The 24,805-nt window shown below is 39.8% G+C and overlaps 1 protein-coding gene across 1 annotated transcript in view; it reads left to right on the plus strand.

Annotated features, from left to right (window-relative positions):
* LOC133135837 (gamma-aminobutyric acid receptor subunit alpha-2-like) overlaps positions 1-24,805 on the plus strand; it is a 161,923-nt gene that overhangs the window by 90,716 nt on the left and 46,402 nt on the right. Inside the window, exon 8 of the mRNA XM_061253131.1 lies at positions 7,055-7,207. Coding sequence (XP_061109115.1) covers positions 7,055-7,207 — 153 coding nt within the window. The remainder of the gene's footprint in view (positions 1-7,054; positions 7,208-24,805) is intronic.

The raw sequence follows: 24,805 nt of genomic DNA on the forward strand, positions 1-24,805 counted from the left end.
TGAAAAGGACAGGTATAAATACACTGGGGAATGAGACAAACTAGGGGCATGGGAGTGAGGGCGGTCTAACAAATAAACATCAGGTGAGACACATGAAAGGGTAATCGGACATTACATTACATTATTGGCATTTGGCAGACGCTCTTATCCAGAGCGACGTACAACAAAGTGCATACCGTTAACCAGGGGTAAGTGCGCTGAAAGACCCTCAAGGGAAGTACAATTTCAATTGCTACCCGTACAACAAAGATAAGGATCAGGGCCTATTTATTTATTTTTATTTTTATTTTTTTCAACAAATAAACAAACAAACAACAAAGCCAAAGTGACCAAACTTAACTATCCATATACTGCTTACCTAGCCAACTAAAAATACCGAAACACTACGTAAATCACAAAGACAACAATTAAGGTTCACAGGGAGGTAGGGAGGGATGGGGAGAGGTGCTGCTTGAAGAGGTGCGTCTTCAGTTCGCGCTTGAAGGTGGGGAGAGATTCTACAGTTCTGACCTCAACGGGGAGTACGTTCCACCACCGTGGGGCCAGAACAGACAGTAGCCGTGAGTGTGAGGTGGAGGTTCGGAGAGGGGGAGGTGCCAAGCGGCCTGTGGAGGCTGAACGAATAGGTCTGGCAGGGGTGTAGGGTCTGATGATTTTTTGTAGGTAAGCTGGTAAGCTTAACTGCTTGGAAGGCTAGCACCAATGTTTTGAATTTGATGCGAGCTATGACAGGCAGCCAGTGGAGGGAAGTAAGCAGGGGGGTGACGTGTGAGTATTTGGGAAGGTTGAAGACCAGACGAGCTGCTGCATTCTGGATAAGTTTGAGGGGTCTGATGGCGGACGCTGGGAGGCCAGCCAAGAGGGAATTGCAGTAGTCCAGGCGGGACAGAACCATCGCTTGGACCAGGAGCTGGGTCGAGTAAGGGTTGAGAAAGGGGCGGATTCTCTGTATGTTGTATAGGAAGAACCTGCATGACCGGGTCACCGCCGCAATGTTCTCGGAAAGGGACAGTCTGCTGTCCATCACCACACCGAGGTTCCTTGCACTGGGTGATGGCGTGAGTGTGGTATCCCTGAGGGAAATGGAGAGATCCAGGTGGGGAGAGGTATTAGCAGGGATGAATATCATTTCAGTCTTGCCTGGGTTGAGCTTTAGATAGTGGTTGTCCATCCAGCTCTGGATGTCACTCAGGCAAGCAGAGATACGGGCAGAAACCTGTGTATCAGATGGTGGGAACGAGATGAAGAGTTGGGTATCATCCGCATAGCAGTGGTAGGATAGCCCATGTGCAGTGATCACAGGGCCAAGGGAACGAGTGTAAAGAGAAAAAAGAAGCGGGCCTAGGACTGAGCCCTGGGGAACTCCTATGGCAAGGGGCCGAGGTGTCGATACCGTACCAGCCCAGGCAACCTGGAAGGAGCGACCAAAGAGGTAGGACTCAATCCAGTCCAGGGCTGTGCCACAGATGCCCGTTGCTGACCGGGCAGACAGGAGGATGGAGTGATCCAGAGTGTCAAAGGCAGCAGAGAGATCTAGAAGAATGAGGACAGAGGACAGAGGACAGAGGACAGGGAGGCTGCTCGTGCGGCATGGAGCGACTCACTGACGGAGAGGAGCGCGGTCTCAGTCGAGTTGCCCGATCTGAAGCCAGGCTGATGGGGGTCTAGCAGGTTGTTGTTAGAAAAGAAAGAAGAAAGTTGAGTAGAAGCAGCTCGTTCTATGGTTTTAGAAAGAAAAGGAAGAAGACATACCGGGCGGTAGTTCTGGATGATGGGTAGGCTTTTTTAGCAACGGAGTGATATAGGCCCCCTTGAAGGATGCTGGAAAACAGCCGGAAGACAGGGAGGAGTTGACAAGGGAGGTGACACACCAGAGAATGTCTGGTGTGATAGTCTGGAGAAGAGAAGAGGGGATAGGGTCAAGGGCACAGGTTGTAGGCCGGTGGGAGAGCAGGATTTGAGAAATATCCGAGTCTGTAAGGGGGGTGAAAGTGGAAAAGGAAGGGATGGGCCTAGAGGGGGGGAAGGGCACAGTAAGGGGGGGGGGGGGGGGGAGGAGGATGGGGAGGAAGAGGGAGGGAGAATGAGATGAAGTAACCGTGAAATCGGAGCATGAGCAGTTCCTCACAAAGACAAGGTCTAGGACATTGCCCGCCTTGTGGGTTGGAGGAGAGTGTTGCAGGGAGAGGCCGAAGGAATGGATTAGCGGTAGGAGGGCAGCAGCCTGGGAGGCTTCAAGGTGGATGTTGAAGTCTCCAACGAGAATCAGTGGGGTGCCATCCTCAGGGAAGGAGCTGAGAAGGGTGTCTAGCTCATCAAGGAAGTTTCCCAGGGGCCCTGGAGGACGGTAGATAACTGCAATGAAAAGGTTAGTTGGGTAGGATACTGCAACAGAATGGAATTCAAAAGTGGATATGGACAGGTCAGAGAGGGGGAGAACAGAGAGAGGACAATAACGAGGGGGGAAACGAAAACGTGGACTGGAGTCACAATGACACACGTCATACAAACGGCTCCGGACTAGAGAGTAGACAATTGCAGAGAATCAGGAGATGCAGAGATAGAGAGAGACAGGTGCGAATACTTCGCTGAAACTAAGCAAGTAATCAGTGATAGAATAGGGAGGTGGAGTTACAGAACAGAATTGAAACTGGAGATGCGTTAGTAAGTTAGTTAAGTTTTTAAAATTACAAATTCCCAAAACTAGTGAATGTTAGTTTGTTAGTTTGACAAACATATTAGTGTGTTAGTGTAATTAGTACTGTACAAATTCTATGTTAGTTGGGATTAGTATATTAGTGCTTTGTACAAACATGAAATGGAGAGAAAGCAGGAAGTAAGGAATGCAAGATTGGAAGGAAGATTGAACCCTGGAACTAGGGAGTGACTGGACTAGTAAACATTCAGACTCAGACATCACAGGGGAAGACGAGTGCAAAGACTAATGAATGTAAGCAGAACACCAGACATGAATATGAAAAATAATAAATTCCAAGACTAAAGACAATAAACAATGATAAACTAACACACAGAACACAGGAACATAACAATATTATCGCATGAATATGTAGGTGTAATGAAGTACAAAAGGTTCTTAATAAATTGCTTGGTGAGTGTATATGGACTCATTATCCGACAGAGACTATCTCTCCAGCTGCAGGCCACTCGGAGACAGGGCGATCAAATGTTCAGTGATACCACGCCAACTCCGGTGCTTTATATAGCACTAATCATGGCATGGCCAGCACAGCTGGTGTGTTTTCAAGATTATCCACAATGTCTGCAATAGATTCTTCAGGTTGAGTTCTGTCAGTAGAACCAGGAGGCATGAATGGAAATGGTGAGCACTAGGTACTGCTATGAAAATGGCAAGCATTGTTGGGCTGAATGGCCTTGTAGGAACTACAACTCCCACAATTTCGCGACGTCCACCCCGCATGACATCTAGCTTGGTTCAGCCAATCCCGTAATGGCGGGAGCAATAAACTTTCCCGTTTAAGAGCAAGACATGTTCTCGGGATCTTTCTCTTTTTCTCTTTCTCCTCTTCTGCTCTTTTTTGACGCACTCTTTTTGGCCATTCGCTTCAGCTCATCTGCTCCGAGACTCGGAGACTGAATGCAGCACAGCACACTACCAGGCCTACGGACACACCTAGTTACCTCGCGGTAACTTTGTGGTCTATAGCGAGTGGAAACTGGTGTACGCGGAACGCTACATCAGTTTACCCCTGCAAAGCTCACCAACAGCAACAAACTTTTCCACCCGGAAAAAGGACCAGCGAACATCCTTCCAGCAACCAAGCGGACCAGACGACAACGCGCGGCTAAGACGGGAACACCCCAGCCTGCGCATCTCTCCAGTACACACACACACACACACGCTCACGTACCCAACTAACTTCCCTTACTAACCTCCCGTTAGTTTATCTGTTCTGTGTTTGTACGTTTGTTTAATAAATATATTTTATTAAACCCGGTGTCTGTTTTGGCGTCACATAGACATGAGAGCCGAGTTAAAGCAGTCTTTCGAAGAACTTCCAACCTTCAGGTTATCGGTATGTTTAATCATTGATAATGGTTATTTTAATTATTAATTATTAAGTCTCTGTTTTAATTATTAATTAAAATACTAAATTTGTGGTTAGATATTTCTGATAATAGTAATTTTATGAGACTGATTACTTTTTACAGTTATACTGCTACATAACATTAATTGGCGCCCCGGTTTCATAGAGAGTAAAATCCCTACGTTATTTGGCGGCCCGTGAAAGGATCCTACATTAATTTGGTGCCCTGTGCGAAGGACCCTACAGCCTGTTTTCTTACTGTTCTTTTCTTACTTCTGTCATTTCTTACATTTAGATTTCTGGCATATACTGTAAATCCACAAGATTTTTTTTCTTCATATTATTAAACAAGAAAGTTTACAGCATGTGACACAAAATTAAAGAATACCTTTGCCTTTACCCTACCACAGAGGCAACTGTGGAAATCAGAGCATTATGGTATTGAGGAAGAATCTGCCAATCTTAACCTGGCAGATCACAACAAGGGTTAAGCAGTTAAAATTCAATTTCAAAGAGTGGACTTTTAGTTACAATTTTAGTTTAGTGACTCACAGAAACACCTAAAGAGTTTTGAGTGTTAATTATTCCCTGGTTAAACTGGTGAAGAATGGAATAAGAAAAGCTATCCATGAGCTAAACATATAGATTAGTGAATAAAATTAATCTGAAAGACAGTACAAATATAAAATATTTTCTCTGAAATCTAGTTCTACATGGATAGCTATGCATACGGTGAAAGCCACTTCCAAGGTTTCAACAGAATAATCCATTTGGCAATATCTTCCCACCATGTTGCCGTTTCATTCAGGTATATGTGCATCCATCCAAATCGAAATATGAGTTTTGATTCTGGTTTTGGCCTTTCCATACTGTTACCCGCTTAAAGCTCTCTGATGATCTTGGAAGCGAGTCGGCAATTGTCCACATAGATAACAGTGCGTCATTTGAGGTTCGGCAGCTGCAATGCTTCAGGGTAAACTCTGGAACAGCTAAACCGTGGAATGTGAAACAGGATTGTTCAAGTGACACTTAAGAGTCCCCCTTTCTGTTTGAAGAAATGAAGAGTTTGCTGTGGCTTTCACGGATGCTGTAGTGTAGCCCAGTGTCAGGCTTCTTTCTATAGGATGCCATTCTGCAAACATCGCTGATAGAATCAGGATTGTCTTATGATATTCGTTCCAGCTGTTGTAAGATAGAGAACCCCCCCCCCCACACATACACACACACACACTCGCACTCAAAACAAAAGGGACAGAAAGTGTGTGTGTGCATGTGCTAAGGCGGGTAGGGGTAGTGGGGGCAGGTCTGGTCAGGGGTGACAGGCAAGAAAATTCAATTACAGGGAGATAAGGGCTCTTTAGGGTATACAAAGTGCACAAGATTTCCAAGAGTCAGGCGGCATATAAGGGTTAATGGAAAGAGAGAAGAGAACACAGGGAAAGAGGGAGATTGCAACCCACAAACAAGGAGAGACATTTCTAAATCAGGTGGGATGAGGCAGAAAATTGTTCAGCTCAATCTACAGAGGGGGTGCTTCCTCTGCTAGCCGAATGAGTGATGGCACCCAGTGCCAAAAATAAATAAGCCATGAATCTCCAGCATGTTAGCAGGGGAAGTCCACTATTTGTGTTGTGTTTCCACCAGGGAGAGAGTAAAGCATGCTGCATATGAATGATCTGCCTCAATTTTCTCAGCATGATTAAGTCAAATTGCATAAAATGTAATTCTATTTTTAATTTATTATAAAAAATGTATTTATTATTATTATTATTTTTGCATGACATGAGTTATATTTGGACTACAAGCAATGATGGCATGAGCCTTGATTATAGAGGATACCATCTGGCTGATTAATATTCAGGATTTCAGATGGTCATATGGGAACATTTCCCTGCAATACCCACCCCCCAGCTTTTCACTGAGAGGACCCTAATGTCCCAAAAACAAACATATGCTCAGAATCTTTACTGTAATTCCAGGGGTGGAAAAATCATTTACATATGAATAAATGGTGTGCATGCTACATCACTATTAAGCCTCAAGAGTCATTATTGAGCATCTTCTATTAACAATACAAAATCTTCATTGCGATAAATCTGACTAGTACAATCATACCGCTAACTTGTATCATTGATATATTAGGTACTGTACAGTGTGTGTGTAATGTGCAGTGTACATTCATTTTGGTATTTTTGTTCAAATCCAGTGTGCTGGAGTACGGAGCCAAAAGAACAGAAATTAAATTGTACCACTCTACAAATACTTATGTTCTGCACTATATATTGGCTTTTCCCTGTTTCTTACACTGGTGCACAAAGGCCCTCATTCCCCTTGTTTTCCCTGGAGTACCTTCCACTAAATCCTAATTTCATTCTAAAAATCCTAAAGTCATTTTAAACCTGTAATGTAGCAGTTCAGCAGAGCTCAGCTGGGTCACTGCTTCATATTCCAGATACAGTGGCTTCAGAAAGTATTCAGACCCCCTTTTGCATACTTTATTGTGTTGTAGATTTAATTTTAAGTGGATGAAATTGCTGCCAATCAACCTACACTGAATAACCCATAATGACAAAGTGAAAACATGTTTTTAGAAATGTATAAACAATCTGAAATCTCTCAAGTATTCTGACCATTAACTCAGTAAGTAAGTAAGTCTAAAATTAAATCTACGACACAATAAAGTGTGCAATAGGTGAAGGAATCTGAATACCTTCTGAAACCACTGTATATAATAAGTTGACATCATTATCAATCTGGCACACTGATGAAGTAGTTCTTTCGAATGAAAGATCCAGATCCTGGATGAATTTCTATTCAAAAATAATAGCGGGGAGACCATCCTGTATTAATCAAGCAGAGTTATGGAGAATGAAATAACTTTTTATTCACTTATGAAGGCAATGCACACTGGATAAAGGTGCACACCGAGTAAACATGATGCCCTGTGCTGCCTGGCTTTTCATGCAGCTTCTGCCTTCTCTCTCCAGGGGAATACACGGTCATGACAGCCCAGTTCCACTTGAAGCGCAAGATTGGCTATTTTGTGATCCAAACATACCTGCCTTGCATCATGACAGTCATCTTGTCCCAGGTGTCCTTCTGGCTGAATAGGGAGTCTGTCCCAGCCAGGACTGTCTTTGGTGAGTAAAGAGTACCCCTCACACTAGTCCATGTCAATACATGTTCTGTCACATATCAATAAAAAATATTCTTGTTAACAGAAAAGTAGTTAATATTAGTTTGGATTGAAATCTTATTGATGTTGCAAATGTTACTCACCTTGCCAGAGATTTCGTTTGCAAGAGAGGATGGCCTATGGCTGCTGCAGTAGTTGATTGTGACATCAGATAACATCTGACACATGTGTTAGAATATTGATAAAACCTTCATAATCAGAATCTATCTAATCAATGGGCAATTTTATGTAAAATCTGAACTATCAGAAACACATTTTTTGGAGCTATTGGCAGAAAGAACAAGGAACACGATACCATTCTAGCTGTAGCTACTGGCCAAATTTGGTTGGTGGAGAAGGAGGATTTGGCAGAGAAGCATACAGAAAATTGATGGGGTAAGAAACAAGACCAGTAAGTGCTTTTTCAAGTGAATATAATCGTAGTTTGAACTAAATCTGAACCATGGTTAAAGCCTTCAGTTGGCTGTACAAAGCATGGACTAAAATAAATGATCTCCATATAATGCAGGGGGAGAACCACCACCTTCCATGTTTGACTATCTGCTTTTTATACACTGAACACTGTATATAAAGTGAATATATCTCAGAACACTGGTCAAATTCCATTCAACATAAACATAAACATGACAAACAAAGCAATGACGTGAACAGGTAAGGTGGTTGAAATAGCCCCTCCCATTAAGACATAAGCAGGGTTGTCTCCCAAACTACTGTAGCTCCGCAGGCTTCGCAACATTTGCTGAATGCAACAGATAATATATTATAGTAAACAAATACAGAAAATATAAGACAGCAACAATTCTGGCTCTTAGACAGTACTTAACACCTTTTTTGGCAATAATCACAGTTTCAAATCGTTTGTTGTACCCAGCATTCTTTATTTTTATATCTTTCTTGCAGAACCCTTCTACTTGCAAAATATGCTTGGGTCTAGCATGCACTGAATGTTTGAGATCTCCACACAGATTTTCAGTAAGATTCAAGTCTGGGGATTTTGAGGGCCATTCCAAAACCTTAATCTTTCATTACTTTAAGTACAGTGAGTTCCAGACTTATTGGCATAAATATGCACAAAAAGCATAATAAAGCATAATAGTTACAGTGGCTTCAGAAAGTATTCAGATGTTCACGTTTTGCACTCATTATTCTGTCAATAACCCATGTTGACAAACTGAAACCATTTAAATCTCTCATTGGCATAAGTATTCAGGCTCTTTGCTATGGCTACACCACAATAAATTGTGAAAAACTGTGAAGGGGTTCTGAACCACTGTATTGGCATAAGCTTTATTTTCCAACAAAATAATAATTTCTTGTTTTTATACACCGGTTTTCTCACCAGCCAGTGATTCAAATGCTTTACAGTGATGAGGGGGAAACTCAACACCAACAACCACAACCAATGTGTTGCACTTACCTGGGTGATTCAACAGCAGCCATTTTGCAGCAGAATGGTCACAACACATCAACTGAGGTGGAGAAAACAGGTTTCACAACAGGTTTTCACAACCCCTGGCCAAGATCAAAGCCATGAGTCCTTTCCTGTAATTTGTGAGGTTAGAGAACATATTTGGAGGGATTATTGAGCATTCATCTACCTATGACCAAGTCTTCCTAGCAGTGACAACCATATTTTCTACCAAAATGTCCTGGTTCTTTGTCATCATGCTATTGATCTTAAATAGTGCCTCTGGAACACTGGCAGCAAAATATCGCCAAAACATCAATGACCCACTTCCATATTTAGGGTATGAGGTGCTTCTCCTTGTATGTATTCCTCTTTTGCTGCTGAAAGCTTTCAATTTTAGTCTCATCTGACCATACCACTTTCTTCCAGTCATAATTCCAATCCAATACGTTTGTTTGGTCAGATGCTTGGGTGGACGACGCACGCATCTTGAGTTGTCTCTGTGAACTCGGTTGGAGTGAAAACCTAGGAAGGTAGATCTCCAGGAACAGGGTTGGTGACCACTGCTCAAGTGAAATGGGAAGCGATTGAATGACAAATATAGTTCATTTAAATGGTAAATGATCTGCATTTATATAAATGTGCCTATATCCAAAGCGCTGTACAATTAATGCTTCTCATTTACCCATTCACACACCAATGGTGATTGGCTGCCATGCAAGGTACCAACCAGCTTGTTGGCAGCAATTGGGGGTTAGGTTTCTTGCTCAGGGACACTTCGACACACCCAGGACTGAATCAACCAGCAACCCTCCAACTGCCAGACAGCCGCTCTTATCGCCTGAGTTAATGTCGCCCCAATGCTCCATTTAGACTAACAAAATTAGGTACACTTTAATTGAAAATTTCACTTGGTCTGATTTTATTTAGGGGTGGCAATAACTTTGACAGCTATACTTTTGAGAAAAAAATATATTACTTAATGAAAAAAACATGACTGGAAGTGTATTTAAATACATGAATATAGTTTTCCAAAATGTTTAAACATTGTTTATTATATGCAGCCTTCTTTCTCCCAATTATAGAGTAGAAGGCCCACAATTATTCATCCCCACTTACACTCTTCATCTTAATCAAATTAATAATTAGTATTGTTTCATTTTATGTGCAAAATGAGTTTTAAAGTCACTGGCCTTTCTACTGTTAAACCAACAGTCAGGCCTCTCCAGTATTCCTCATGGTCTGTGCTGCTCTTTGTATATTTCACTTTCTGCTCAAAGAATTGCACTCACCCTCCACTACCCCAGCCTGCAGCTATTGTTTGGAACTGCTTTTCGTTACTGGGGGTTTTTTGATATTGCTCCCATTTATTTGGGGAAATGTATCATCCCCCTGTTTGATAGGTTAGACATGCTGGTGCATGCACAGCATTACCAAAAGCAGGATCCATTCTGTGCTAGAGTACAATAATGACATTGCATATTCATTAATATATTGAATCTAAATACATGAGTTCTCATGACTGAAATATCAAGTGTGCCATGACATTTGCAGAAATATGTCATGTTTAAGTTTGTACCCTGCAGAAGTTTTGTTAACTTATTTTCACTTAGAGATTAAAACACACACACACACGCACACGCAAACATATTATCATTCAAATTCATTACCGTCAGATTGTTAATGATGTTGATACTTCCATACTTATCACTGCTACCAATCAAGATGGCAATCTCTGACAGCTCATCATCTTCTAACTTTCTGACCTATTTTCATGATTCACTTGGCAGTTGACAACATCATGAGTAATTCATGAGAAGTTAACCACTTCACCCAGTGAAAAAAAAGTCTTTTTGTGAGAATGATGAAATTCTTATGATGAAAATCTACCATTCATTTTATTCAAAAAATATATGGAAAATTATATTCATTTAAAAATATATGGAGGAATTCAATGAAATGATGCTGTCAATGTGAAGTCTTGATCTGCTGATGCATGCTACTACAGGGATAGCAAACTTCTGCAGCCTTTGAGGGCTGCAGCATCTGCTGGTTTCCGGTTTCTGGTGTGCTTCAGCACGTGTGATTAATGTACGTCAATGACTGGCTAGAGTTTCTACACACGCCTTGTTCTCAAGGCATTAACTGGCTGCTGATTTAAAGAATTACCTACCGGCTTTGTGACCATCCAACCAGACCTTGGTCAAATACATATTTATTTTGCATTTAAATACTTTTCTGTACTTTTCAATACTCTCAGAATGTGTAAACCCCACCTTCTAGTCCTCTTGGCAAGCTTTAATGCACCAGGCAAGGCACAAAAATATATGTGAATTCAAAATATTTTATAAGTTTGACCCAGGTCTGCCTTCAACATTGGAGTTTGACATCCATGTCCAATTGTGTTGTTTTTGGTGAGAGATGGCACACTTTCTACTTTTTTTCCTACTTCTCAATGTAACTGTCCAGCCTGGCATAACTTGGTTGGCAGGAATAGTTCTCATGACCCGTATGTCCACCAAACCTCTTCCCTTGTGTGTAGACACACCAAATGGAGATAAGGGGGTAGCCTGTAGTGTAGTAGCTAAGGTACATGACTGGGAGCCGCAAGGTCGGTGTTTCGAATCCTGGTCTAGCCACAATAAATGATCCGCACAGCCGTTGGACCCTTGAGCAAGGCCCTTAACCCCACATTGCTCCCTGGGCCCTCCTAATGACTAGGATGGGTCAAATGCATCATGGACAAATTACCCCACGGGGGTCAATAAAGGTATATTATTATTATTATTATTAAGCAGAGCATGTGGCCTCTTTCTGTCTTCCAAGGATTATTTATGGCATCAACCATAGCCTCAGCTACATCCATGTACAGCAAAGGTTGATTGATAATCAGGCAGGTGGTTGCTAGCTGTCCTCATCGATAAAACCACTGTGGACCTATACACTGCTCAACAACCATAAATTTCCTTTACTCAGACATGATGGCTGCCTTGACATATATGGGAATTGTATTCTCTGAGAAAGAACTCAGTTACCCTCCAATGAAGATCGAAAAAGGTTGGATTGCTCCAGGAGCGAATAGCCACATAGCACCCAGCTGAGTTGGCATGTTATTGCTGGGATTTGTGGAAAGCAATAGTGCTAGGCAGCTGCGCCTGTGAATCATGGTAGAGCTGTGCTCAAAGGTGCGCATACTGTCCTGAAGGGACCCTTGTATCACACATTCAATATGGCACCCCATGTTCTGCAGGACTCATTTTTGGAGAGCTATCCTCGGCACAGCTCACCATCTACTCCACTCATAGGTAGTGAGTGCGTGCGTGTGTGTGCATGCATGCATGCATGCATATGTGTGTGTGAATATTATGTCACAGACAAAATGACAGTGTGTGTAAAACTGTGTAAAACGTAATATTCCTCTGCGTAGATCAAGCATTTAGGAATTGCGTGACTCTGCCCCATGTAATTTTTCATCTGGTTTATAATTCATTTTCCTAATACTGGAACTGCAGTCAAGGCCAATTACTCTTGAGAAACAAATGCATCAGGTCCGCACTGAGTCTGTTTACTCTGCAAGGGAGGGTGGGTGGTGGGGGGGGGGGGGGTGAAATGAGCTAAATGGTGTGTTGCTCTGGGAGTTATTATGTGCAATGCATTTCCTGATGCTGAGAGACAAAGATGAGGTTCTAGCCTGAAGTGGCCTGTTGTCTCAGAGCTGTCACCACAGCACAACATTCCTTCAGTGACATGGATGAAAACAGGCTATGGCTTGCATCAGGAAGTCAATCAAAAACAGAGAAAACAAAAGCCATTATCCATTATGTGTGGTGATACTGATGATTGTTTGCACCTGGTTCTGATTGAGTATGTGAGTTACCATTTAGCCTAGCAGCTGCAAACCTGCTTGCGTACCTTAATTAAGCAGAACCACTTTGCTAAGCCATATTATTTTTTAATACATTTCTGTCATTAAGATTTAATCTCGGGTTGGCAGCCCCGGCATGTCAAGTGGACAAACTCAATGTGCAAACTCATCAGTGCACTGTTACATTGTATGTAAATGCCTATACTACATGAGTTTAGAAAGAAATGACTATGGAAAATGCAGTAAAAACAGACATTGATGAGAGCAAAATATTTGCAGGGATGATGAGACAGTGAGGTGACAAGAGACAGAGGAAGACAAACAGAGAATGAGCAAGAAACTAGAGAGTGATAAAGAATGGGGAAGATAGGAATGGGGAGAAAAGGAGTGAACAGGAAGCAATGGAGAAAAAGAGTCAGCTCGATTCTGTAGATGGTGGCGAGAGTGAGGAGGACAGGAAAGGAGGACAGGAAAGAATGAGAGCGGTAACAGGGCCAAAAGAGAGAGAAACCCCTTTTTAAGGAATAAAAAGACAACCAAAGTTCCGTCTGTCACTGCCAGCCCTGCCAGAAATCCCCACAAAGATGCCAAGGAACAGCGGGACATTCTTTAGGCTTATTTTGTGTCACCAGCAGGGTCAGTGTCTTGGCATGAAAATATGTTGTAAATACCGCAGTTGTAGACCATGAAATGACGTAGGAAACACTACGTGTACAGGAAGTAATCTTATTCAATCAACATTGAATAATTGAATAATTGTTTGACAATGTGTACTGTATTGGCAGTTACCTAGATATATTGTAAATATGGGCAGTATATAAATTTACTACATGCTTTTTTATTTCAATGTGTTCATCATTATCAGTCATTATTGGTCTTTAACAAGCTCTGTCCATGTACATATGTAACATAGGCCAATCGGTAAGTCTCTTAATGTTTATCTATAAATCTTTAAACTTTCACTTATGACACAATATCCAGTATTACGGTTTGTCCATGTCTTCTTTTTTTGACAAAATAAATACAAGGAAATTAGAAAATGTCTGATTTTTTAAAATTAAACAGGATACATATTACAGGTAAATTCATAGAATACAATGAAATAAATATAAAAAAACTGATCTGGCCTGCTACAAGGAACATGAGGGCACAACATGTAAAAACACTCTCAAAATGCCTTGAACTTTAAAGATAAGCAACACTGGGTGCACTTATATTGCTCACTTGTCATGACTATCCACTTCTCTCTGGATATCATATGGTCCGGTGAGCATTTGTGTGAAGCTTGAGAGAGGGAAGCAATGGGGTAGGGTGAGGGTAAGGTGCTGGCTGAAAGAAAGGGTGTGGTGCGGCACGCTCTCCAAAGGGGCTATGCATGGGCTGTGTGGATGGAGCTGCAGGATAAAGCATTTTCTTTGAGTGTTTTAACATGGATCTGTCTTGGGCTTGTAGAATAGAATCTTAGTAATAGTTCTCCTCACGTGTATTTTCTCTGTAGGATTTGTAATAAGACGCATCTCGGTGGCTACTACTTTGCCAAAAATGTTCTTCATTGCTCATGAAGGCTTCTGCTGGCTACTTTTTGGCGACTTATGTGCAGCTTCACCTGTTTTCGTGGTGTAGCTTCTGATTGTAATTGAGGCATTGCTGCATAGGAGGTCAGAAGTGTCTGGTCATTTGGTCAGAATCCAGGTGATTCAAGATCCTCTAGGTCCTCATTCTCCAGTTCCACATCATTGGTACTGTCAGTGGCAACATTTACTGATTTCTAAATGCAGGAATAATAGAAAACATTTCAAGTCAAAGATTTACTATCCAACATAATGGTGTGTACAAACTGTTAATATGTACACTACAGTTCATTCAAATGATTGAGCTGATATAACACGTGAACAGTTTTTTAAGAAACTGTGCTGCAGGGACTTTTAACCGTGTAGGGGGGTCCAAGGGCATGCCCCACCTGACATACTGCCTATCACAGTCAGGAGGTTTGACAACTGGATGCTGGAAATAGTAGAGTAACTAGAGTAGCCTATACAATGGCAGACCATTGCAACCCCTTTGTTCATATCAACAGGAATGTAGCGAGTAGATGTAGCCTGTAGCCACTACTGTATCAAACTTGGTCAGCCGCTAATAATTCACAACACGGAGCCAATATCGACAGCATCATTCACATAATCGACTTAACAAAAGGCTTCACAATCAGGATACAGACAGGTTTACAAACTTGATGCTGGAAATAATGTTTAAACCATTGTAACCACATTCAAGACGATGTAGCCAGAGTCAGTGTTGACAGCCCACTCATCTTGTGCCCGTAAAGCAAAGGATGAGCACACATTGAAAGGATGAGCACACATTGCACATGACAGCCACTGCACACCGGTTGGAAAACACTGTTCTATATAATTACCCCCCCCTCCCTTGAGTGGTTTGCTCGACTAAAATTACCTTGGTTTCTAAAAGATAGACTATCAAATTGTGTGTATGTGTGTGTACGTTAGCTTATTAACAACATTATGCTTAGTAATATTACTTATTAATTCTGCAGTTTATCAGCTATTTCTCGCCAAGCCGCCTCCTTTTTGACCTTGTCATGATAAGAGAGGAGACATTATACAGGCATTCCTTTGTCTGCCACAACTCCCATATGCCCATTCTTTTAAGCATTTTGACCAGCCTAGCTGGAAACGTAAATGCAGCAGCTATGACCCACATTGCAGTTTTAAGAGCGCAGCAGCCTTTTCTCACAGGATTTATATCACAGGGCCTGTGTAGAGTATTTAACCCAAAATAGTAGTACTTTTATTGAAATAATCGGGGAAGTTTTACCGAAAACAAATGTTAGTGGGCCAATGACATTTTGGGTATTTTAAAATGGGGGTTGTCCCTCATTGTTATGATGAATCTGTACGAGAGTAGACGGTGGGGGATTTGGGAATTTTACGGGGGAATTCATTTAAACATTTGGCGACATTTCACATAGCTGGCCAAGATGGAGAGAAATCTGAAGTGGGAGTCCTGCTTAGATTTGTGTCCAGATGTAAATTTTATTCCCTCGCTTTGCTTAATAATATTATGTTATATTATGTTACTGACAACAATGTACGGCTATTTATACAGGATGCAAGAGTACATGCAAGTAACGTTTTAGTATCGGTGACACTTAAATAGTGACTGAATGTATGGTAAACCAATGTGTTCACAGTTCTTGTTGCTGTGATTGAATTAAATAGAGTGCTATATGTGTCATTTATGTCATGTATTTATACGTCCATTGTCTGTGGTCGTAGCAGATGTCACATTGCGCGATTTTGGGCTGAAATATCTGACACTGTCAGTCTTTTGTCGGAGGCTAAGATTCACTAAATCGGCCATCTGTGAGTATCTCACATTGAGAGATCCAGGACAGATTCTTCTGCAAATTTTGTCTGCAGAATCGTGACAAAATCGTACAGTGTTTACCAAGCATTAGCCTATGTTATGAAATGGTTTGTTAATCAATTTTTACAACTTTAATTTTATCAGTTAAATAATTGCTTTACCTCTTTTTATGTATTTGTTTGCAATGTAGCATCGCAAGCATAAGATGAAGATCCAGCATATCGAGGTTGGAAACCACTGGTCTGTATGGCACTCTGCATGATCTGACTAACTTCACTTTGTCCCTCCCACAAGTTTACAAGACTATAAACCCACTGCCAAAAATGGTAAATGTAAATTTGCATTGAAGAATGCATTTTTTTTAACCTGTATTCTTAAGAGCTAGATTATGTTGCACTGAAGATGAATCTTTGGTCTTCCCAATCATTTCAGAGGTAAATACTTGAATTATCATGAGGTTTGGACTTGAAAAGATAAATTCAGACAAAATATGTAAATTCACTGATTTGCATACTTTATTGAAGATGGTGGAAATTACCAATTTTTTGTAGCACTTTATAAACTGAATCAAGTTAGATATTAAGAATTAAGATATTGAAGCCTTTTTAAAAAAAATCACCAGTACCCAATAGTCATTTTTCTAGACATTTTCGATTTTTCAAAAAATTATGAAAGTTCAGGATCTAACAATGCGATGTGTGAAAAGCTTATAACAAGAAAACAGTTGGCTCAAAACACTCTCCTGGATATGGAGTAAAGGTTTGCAAAGTTTAATGATGATAGTGTAATATCATGTCCTGCAATATCATCCAATGTCAGGTTTTGCCATAGAAATGGTAAATAATTATACAAATTTCACCATTCACATGGCATAATCATTCAAAAGGTGGTATTATCCTGCAACTTGAATAGTTCAGCGATAATTTGCGGCAGTAAATAGCAAAAAAGGTTAATTTGACTGAAAATATTACTTTTTCAGTGGAAAAGAACATTAGCAAGATGTTACTGGTATATTTCCGTAATTGGGTCAGTGCAGAATGCAGAGAGTTGAAGTGATCATACACTCTCCACATTGTTTGCTTCTTGTGTCATGGACCTGGAATGCTTGGTTGTAGACCTACGACTCCAAATGTTTGATGATTTTGTAAATCTGTGCGCAAAACACATAGTTAACAATCTAGTCCCATTATAGGTTAGCTTCTGTGCTACTGTGTATAAATTGGCAATAATTTCACTGAAAACAAGATATTTCAAGAACAGAAATGGTAGGCCTGGGCAAATTTCATCCCTCACACTGACAAGGGTGGGCTCACAACAGCTGTGAAGTAGAGCGCTGACATTTTCCACCTGGTGGAAACCAACTACTATGGATTATGGGCAATCTTGCTAATGACTGCTCCTCCTGTTACAGGCCGAAATCCAAAGCGACAGCCTCCTGTTGGAACCTTGCAAGTATTTTTTCTCAACCGGCAGCATTCTTGCCGCAGAAGCAAACCTAATGAAACATGAAACCACTGTATGTTCTAGCAAGTTCCCGATAGGAGCTTGTGTGACTTGTGAGTAAAAACCTTGGCTGCCCACTGGCCTTGCAGTATGGTAATTATATGTGTGCTTGTGATAAACAAGTGGCTGAGCAATGCAGTTGGTGCTAACGGGCACTGGGTATGTCAGAAATGTTGCACCAATGGGTCTTGGATTTATTGCATTGCGAGCAGATCTGGCTCCAGGCCCCACAAACTTGTTAAAGGACCATGGGCCCCCAACAGTCTAATTATAGCCTTTGATAAAATGTGCATTTCTATATGTAAATATGAAAAGTTTTTTAAAATCTGACATATCAGGCAAAGCTCATTTTTTTAGATGCAAGAAGAACATTTTTTACTGGAAACTCCCTGGGGTCTGTTTTTCTTGTCACCTTGTGCCTTTTAAATTGTTGGAAAATTTTAGTGAAAAAATCAGTCTGAAAGGGACCAACCTGCAACATGTATCTACCTAACATTACACTGCAAATTACACTACAGAGCAGAGGGGAATTATGATTCTCATCCATCTGTCTCGGCGGCACAGATGGTGCAGTGGGTAGCACTGCCGCCTCACAGCAAGGAGGTCCTGGGTTCGAATCCCCGTCGGCCAGGGCCTCTCTGTGCGGAGTTTGCATGTTCTCCCCGTGTCTGCATGGGTTTCCTCCGGGTCCTCCGGGTCCTCCAGTTTCCTCCCACAGTCCAAAGACATGCAGGTTAGGCTGATTGGAGAGTCTAAATTGCCCGTAGGTATGAGTGTGTGAGTGTGTGAGTGTGTAAGTGAATGGTGTGTGTGCCCTGTGATGGACTGGCGACCTGTCCAGGGTGTATTCCTGCCTTTTGCCCATTGTACACTGGGATAGGCTCCAGCCCCCCCTGCGACCCTGTTCAGGATAAGCGGGTTAAGATAATGGATGGATGGGATCCATCCATCACAGCAGAACCTCTGGAGGATCTTCTGCAGGTGGATCATATCATTAGAGCCTCTGCCCTGGTTACAGGATACACAGGCAGGGGAGGGATATGGCCTCCAGGCTGATTCATACAAAATGGCAGACTCTGATCCAGCTCTGCACCGACAGCCTTTATTGTTGTCGGGCCTGAATTTTTTATCTTTATAATGATAATAATAATTAGTTATTTAGCTGATGCTTTTATCCCAAGGTACTTACAGTCAATAATGCCCCTGGAGCATTGTGGGGTTAAGGGCCTTGCTCAAGGGTTCAACAGCTGTGCAGATTATATAGTGGCTACATTGGGTGTTGAACCACAAACCTTCTGGGTCCCAGTCACATACCCATACATACATGCTACAGGCTGCCCTGTTGGTAGAAAAAGGTAAGCACACAATACAGGATCAGACTCAAATCCAAAGCTTGTTTGAATTGAATAAATAAAAACATTGAATAAAATCATATAGATATTTTGGATGAAATTGCATCCCCTTCCTATCATTCTGATTATTGTCTTTGTACAAGTATGTTATACAGAGTATGTGTGCTTCATACATGCATCACACATGCGTCTCCTTTCTTTCTTTCTTTCTTTCTTTCTTTCTTTCTTTCTTTCTTTCTACACATGTAATGCAATATGTATTGCATTATAATATCAAGTGTTGCCATGTTTTAAAACTCCATCATGGAGACTCAGGAGTAGAGATGTGGAAACCTTTATATGCATTCTTTTTTTAAATTTATTCTGATATGGCAGCTCAGTACTTTTTAGTGATGATGCACAACATAATTAGCCAATCCTCTGTTAAGCTTAGGTCTTTTGGGAGCCAGGTTGTGGCTGCTAAGCTTGGGAATCTCATTGGAAGGGCTATTTACCCATAAGGAAAATCTAGCAAGATTCTTATATGGCAGCAAACATACACAGGATGGTCTGACAAATATGTCATAGCAAATATATACGCCACAGATAAGGACTAACGTATACAGTATGTGGTGAGAAATGTGTGAGACCACTGTATATGTGGTCATACAAAATTCAGCATGTGTAAGTCTTTACCAAAATAGTTTGTACAGTGATGTCCATGAGATTATTATTTTTTTCAATGGGTGAAAATCAGTTTGTAATAATGTAAATTTCAAAATCATAAACATTATCCTTTCTTTCAAACATAGGCTTTGTTAATGGAACTGCACATTTAATAACGTTTGCATAGTGACATACAAGAAATAGGCCTAACACTGCCATAAAAAGGATGAAGTCATTTTAATACAAAATACTTAGGAATCTTGTTTAATCCCTTAACTACATGGCCAGAGTGTGTTTATTTCCATTCTATAATTTTTAACAGTGAAAGCAATAAAAATTAAGCGGTTCTACTTATATAAACTATTTTAGCAACAATAGTTCCTTATTTCATAACAAAACAAGCATGGGAGAACCTCAACTTCTATGCATTTTAGAACTTCCAAAAACATTTAAAAAGCGGAAAAAACATCAATAAGAAAATAAAAAATCGGTTTAATCCAACAATGATGAGCCTTGTGTACCTGTATGCAGCATTTTCCTTTATGGATTTAATATATGCCATAAACATGACATGAATAACATAAAAATTATTTCCATATGGGAAGAGTAATTGGACAGTTGGCTTCTCAGCTGTTTCTGATTAGTAAGGTGTATTCAATTGCTTCCTTATTGCACATATAAGAAATCTTTCTGTAAATAGTCTCGATTCTAGACCAGTGGTCTCCAACCCTGGTCCTGGAGAGCTACTGGGTCTGCTAGTTTTTATTTTCACCTTAAAATTAGCACCCTGTTCAGACCCAGGTAGCCAGGTGAGGAAAGGTAACTGTGTAATTGACTGCTCTAATTTATTAATTAAGTGCAGAGTTACAACAAAAACCAGCAGACCCAGTAGCTCTCCAGGACCAAGGTTGGAGACCACTGTTCCAGACTATTCATTGTCTTTCAAGTCTGTTAGTAGCATTTGTCAATAAAACTCTAGGAAGCCATTACAAGGCTGAGAAACAATAAATAAAAAAACAGTCAGTCATATAATATTATAATAATAATATAGCACTTCATTACTTTATTACACCTACTTATTCATATGATTATATCAGCCAATTGTGTGGCAACAGTGCAATGCATACAATCATGTAGATACGGGTCAGGAGCTTCAGTTAATGTTCACATCAAGCATCAGAATGGAGAAACAAATGTATCTAAGTGGCTTTGACCGTGGAATGATTGTTGGTGGCAGGCATGGTGGTTTCAATATCTCAGAAAATGTTGATCTCCTGGGATTTTCACACGCATTATTGTCTAGAGTTTGCCAAGAATGGTGCCAAAAACTTTTCAAAATCCTGTTAATGAGAGATGTCAGAGGAGAATGGCCAGACTGGTCAAAGCTGACAGGAAGGTGACAGTAACGCAAGTAACAACACATTACAACAGTGGTAAGCAGAAGAGCATCTCTGAACACACAACGCATCATAACTTTTAAGTGGATAAGCTACAGCAATAAGTGCCCACTGAGTGTACATCACATAATAAAATATAATAATATAAATAATATAAATGTGACTAAGCAATACAATACAGAACGGAATGAAAGAACCAATGAAAAGGCAAATTAAGTTTTATCATTAGCATTAGTATTAATTATTAGTATTAATTAGTAATTAGTATTAGTTTGAGCAGTTTGTCCGTTGTTCTAATGTTTTTATGGGAGAGTGTTCCAGAGTTTTGGTGCGTAGTAACAGAAGGTACTCTCACCACTTTTTTATGTTTAACCACAGGTACCTTTATTAAGCTGCTGTGTGCCCAAATTAGCACATAAAATGACAGACATCTTGGATATATAAGGTGCCAAACTATTTAAAGCTTCATAGAAAGTAAAAAGACTTTAAATCAATTCTAAAAGAAAGGGGGAGCCAATGTAAAGCAGCAAGGATGGGTGTTATAGTTATGCTCTCTTTTCTTGGTTTTCTTTAAAATTCTAGCAGCAGCGTTCTGAATTATATGGATTTCATCAATATCCTTCTTCAGCTAGAAGATCTGCCCAACGCTTAAAAATGTTGGATAGTGGTTGCACTCAACAAGTAGACTCAAAAAATAAATAGCTAAAAAGCTGCATTCATATGTTGCTTACTGAATTAGCTATTTATCTATGCTAGTTTAGTTAGCAAGCTATTGGCTAGTAATGTCTGGTCGACAGGGACAGTTCTAGAATGCATTGATGGGATTTTTAAATATGAGTTTGGCTTCTTTTCCAAATGTAATGAGCACACTTGCTTTTGATTTCAGCATTGAGTCTTTAACAATGTCCTAGAATGGCTAAGCTAGGGACAGGTTGTGACATCCAGGTAGTAATCACAGAATGGTGGGAAGTTTGGCTATTGGGAACAATCTCCTAAAATGTATTCTTTCCATGAAAAATCCCTGACTTGTTTACATTCTGGACAGATGTGACTGGAAAGCAAATATATTGGTGTTTCCATCACAGCATCACATCACAAGCAATGCTGGAAGCACTGTCCATAAATTGCTCTTTAACGTGAAGAGTGCCTGACCCACCACATGCATTACATCACCATCGTGGCTCAATTCTATTGAGATATCAACTTTGGAAAAAGGCTACTTACCATCTTGAAAAGTGCTTGTGTCCAAAGTGCTTGCCCAATTACCAGTGGATCTATAGCAAGTTCAAATCTGTATATTCTGTTATGCGAACACAGCAATATTTCTAAACTCTCTGTCACCTGAATATGACACATTATAGCTTGTTGGAAAGGGTAGGAAGCCCTGTACAAGGATATTGCTATGTTATACATTATTTCATTACTGAAATGAAGTGGCAATGCATTTACACAACAATAAGTAGTTCAAGACAGCATTTGCTTAGTTATTGTCTCTGCAAAAATATAGTTCTCGAAAATGGCTGAATGGATTACGAAATAAACCTCAACTTTAGTCAGAAAACAGTTGTAACTTCATAACCAGGTGGTATATTTGGTTCCATAAATACTGTATCAAATAATCTGCTGAACAAACTTCCCCCTCGATATCTTTACCATAGTTAGTACACAAGTTCACATCAAGTTTGTGCACAATTATAAAGTAGTTGTGGGTTGGTCCTTGAGATATTCAGTGTTAAACTATAAAAACAAGGTGTTTTTTTACGTGTAACTTTTGTGTACACTGTATGTACACGCTCTGACATAAATGTGTTCTGTCTCAAACTTCGGTATAGTACAAGAGCAGTAAATACTTTTGTGGATACTTTTATAGGGCTAGGACAAAATAGGAAATTGCCCTGGTAATTAATTTAATTCAGCCCTTCATATACAGGTATACTTTGCCAGATATATAAACACTTGTTAGTGACCTAGCTAGCTAACAATATTCCTCTCAGGAATATTGTTAACCATCATTAGCCTACTAACATTAGCTAGTTTGTTAATTGGAACAAATAAAATTATAGCTAGATAGCTAACTTTAGCTATTGAAATGGAAAGCTAGTGTAAAGTTACATTATGTCAACACTGTTAGCTAGCTACGTCACTAACAAGTGTTTATATTTCTAGTTAAATATACCAAAATCATAATTTATATTTCTGTGAATTTTCACACAAAGAAATATTACTATCACTTCTATCATTGAGCTAGCTTGAGTAGTTTAAGATTTATTTAGCTAATTAACATTGCTTACTGCACTTTCAGGCTATTCTGTAATACTTAAGCTGCGCCAAATGAAATGGCTCTCGTAGCTTGCATGATAGCGCTCTCTAGAGTAACTGAACAGTAAGACTAGTTAGTCAACGTCAACTTTATTTTTTTTTTATACAAGCATTGGTACTTCATCTAAAACTAATGTTTTAATTAAATATGAAATAACATGTCATGTTACAGCTACTGAACGTGACCTGTTTTATGCAAATAAAAGAACTGCAAGTAAAACATTGTTTTACGTTATCTCTGTGCTACAATAATGTTTTCAGCAGTTTGATTCAAGATGAAATTGTTTTACTTAATTTGTGTAAATAAATATTGCATTGTCAGAGTAAAATAATGTTGTGACAAACAAATTAGACATCCAGCTTTCAGCCAAGGTTGTGCCGCACCTGAGCCAGACCCACTAAACATGAGAATTGATTGTTATCTGTTGAAAATAATAACAAGATGTTGTTATTGGGGTTGGAACAAAAACCAGCATACATAGGCATCAAAATAAGTCTTATTTTGATGCCTATGTATGCTGGTTTTTGTTCCAACCCCAATTGCAATCATCAAACTTTAAGAAGCTGCTAATTTTTCTTATTTGCCTTCCATGTTCAGAGGGATTATTTACCCTCTTAGGCCATATTTTCTCAGGTATAGCTATGCATGCCATGACGAATAAAACTCCCATGTTTTTATTGGGCTATATTGCAAACAATTACATAAAGAGGTCACATTTTTGATCAAATGTTAGACTGAGGTTAATCAATAGGCTCCTAATTAGGTTGTTTAATTTCTTTCAGAAATGTATCAACACAATGCAGTTTGGCTCATTATCATTTGCTTTATTTTTGAAATCATGGTTAGTTTTAGTGGCCAGGTGTCCACAATTTCAACAATTAGGACCCTATTTATTCACTGTCTTTAGTTTGATTAGTTAAAAATAAAATTTAAAAATTTTACTTTTCAATGCATTTCACTTATGATTATCTGCTTATATAAGTACACATTTCATATAGTGAAAAGTGTTTATAGACAAGTTTGTACAGTTTAAAGCATTTTTTTAATCATAAAAAAATGCTTTAAACATGTGGTTTTAATGTTGTGGCTGATCGGTGTATGTCTGCATTGTCATTACACTTTAGGATAATACCCAACTTAACCCATAATCGCTGCATAAGATAAAGGTATTTTTAAGCCAGAACCTGATGTCATACTCTGATTTGTCAATGTTGTTTATTGGATGGAGCAAAGCAAATTTTCAACATAATCCTAGATTTTGACACTTTTTGGGGCTAGGAATCAAACACTGTCATCCATAAAACCTTGGTACATTCGTGGATATTTCCTTGTTTCATCCATTTCAAATTCTGCTTTCATCGTTTATAATGTTTCCAGTTGTGTCCATGGTGATTTGGCAACAGTTTCCTATCTCTTGTCCAAACAGGTGGACTTCGAGGTTTCTGCAAAAAACACAGATACATAGAGGGTTTTGCAGCAAAACCTAATTGCAATTAAAGTGAAATTAGTGAAACCTAATAAAAACATTTAAAAAATGCTAATCAAACCCAGGGACAAAAGATGTCAGGTGAACTTAGAGGTTTTTGCATCTGAAGTCTTCAGTTCTAAAACTGTTGGAGAAGCAAATCAAGAAATAAATGTCTCTGTCTGAAACATTATAGGGTA

This window comes from Conger conger, chromosome 8, assembly GCF_963514075.1.
Source record: "Conger conger chromosome 8, fConCon1.1, whole genome shotgun sequence".
NCBI lineage: Eukaryota > Metazoa > Chordata > Actinopteri > Anguilliformes > Congridae > Conger > Conger conger.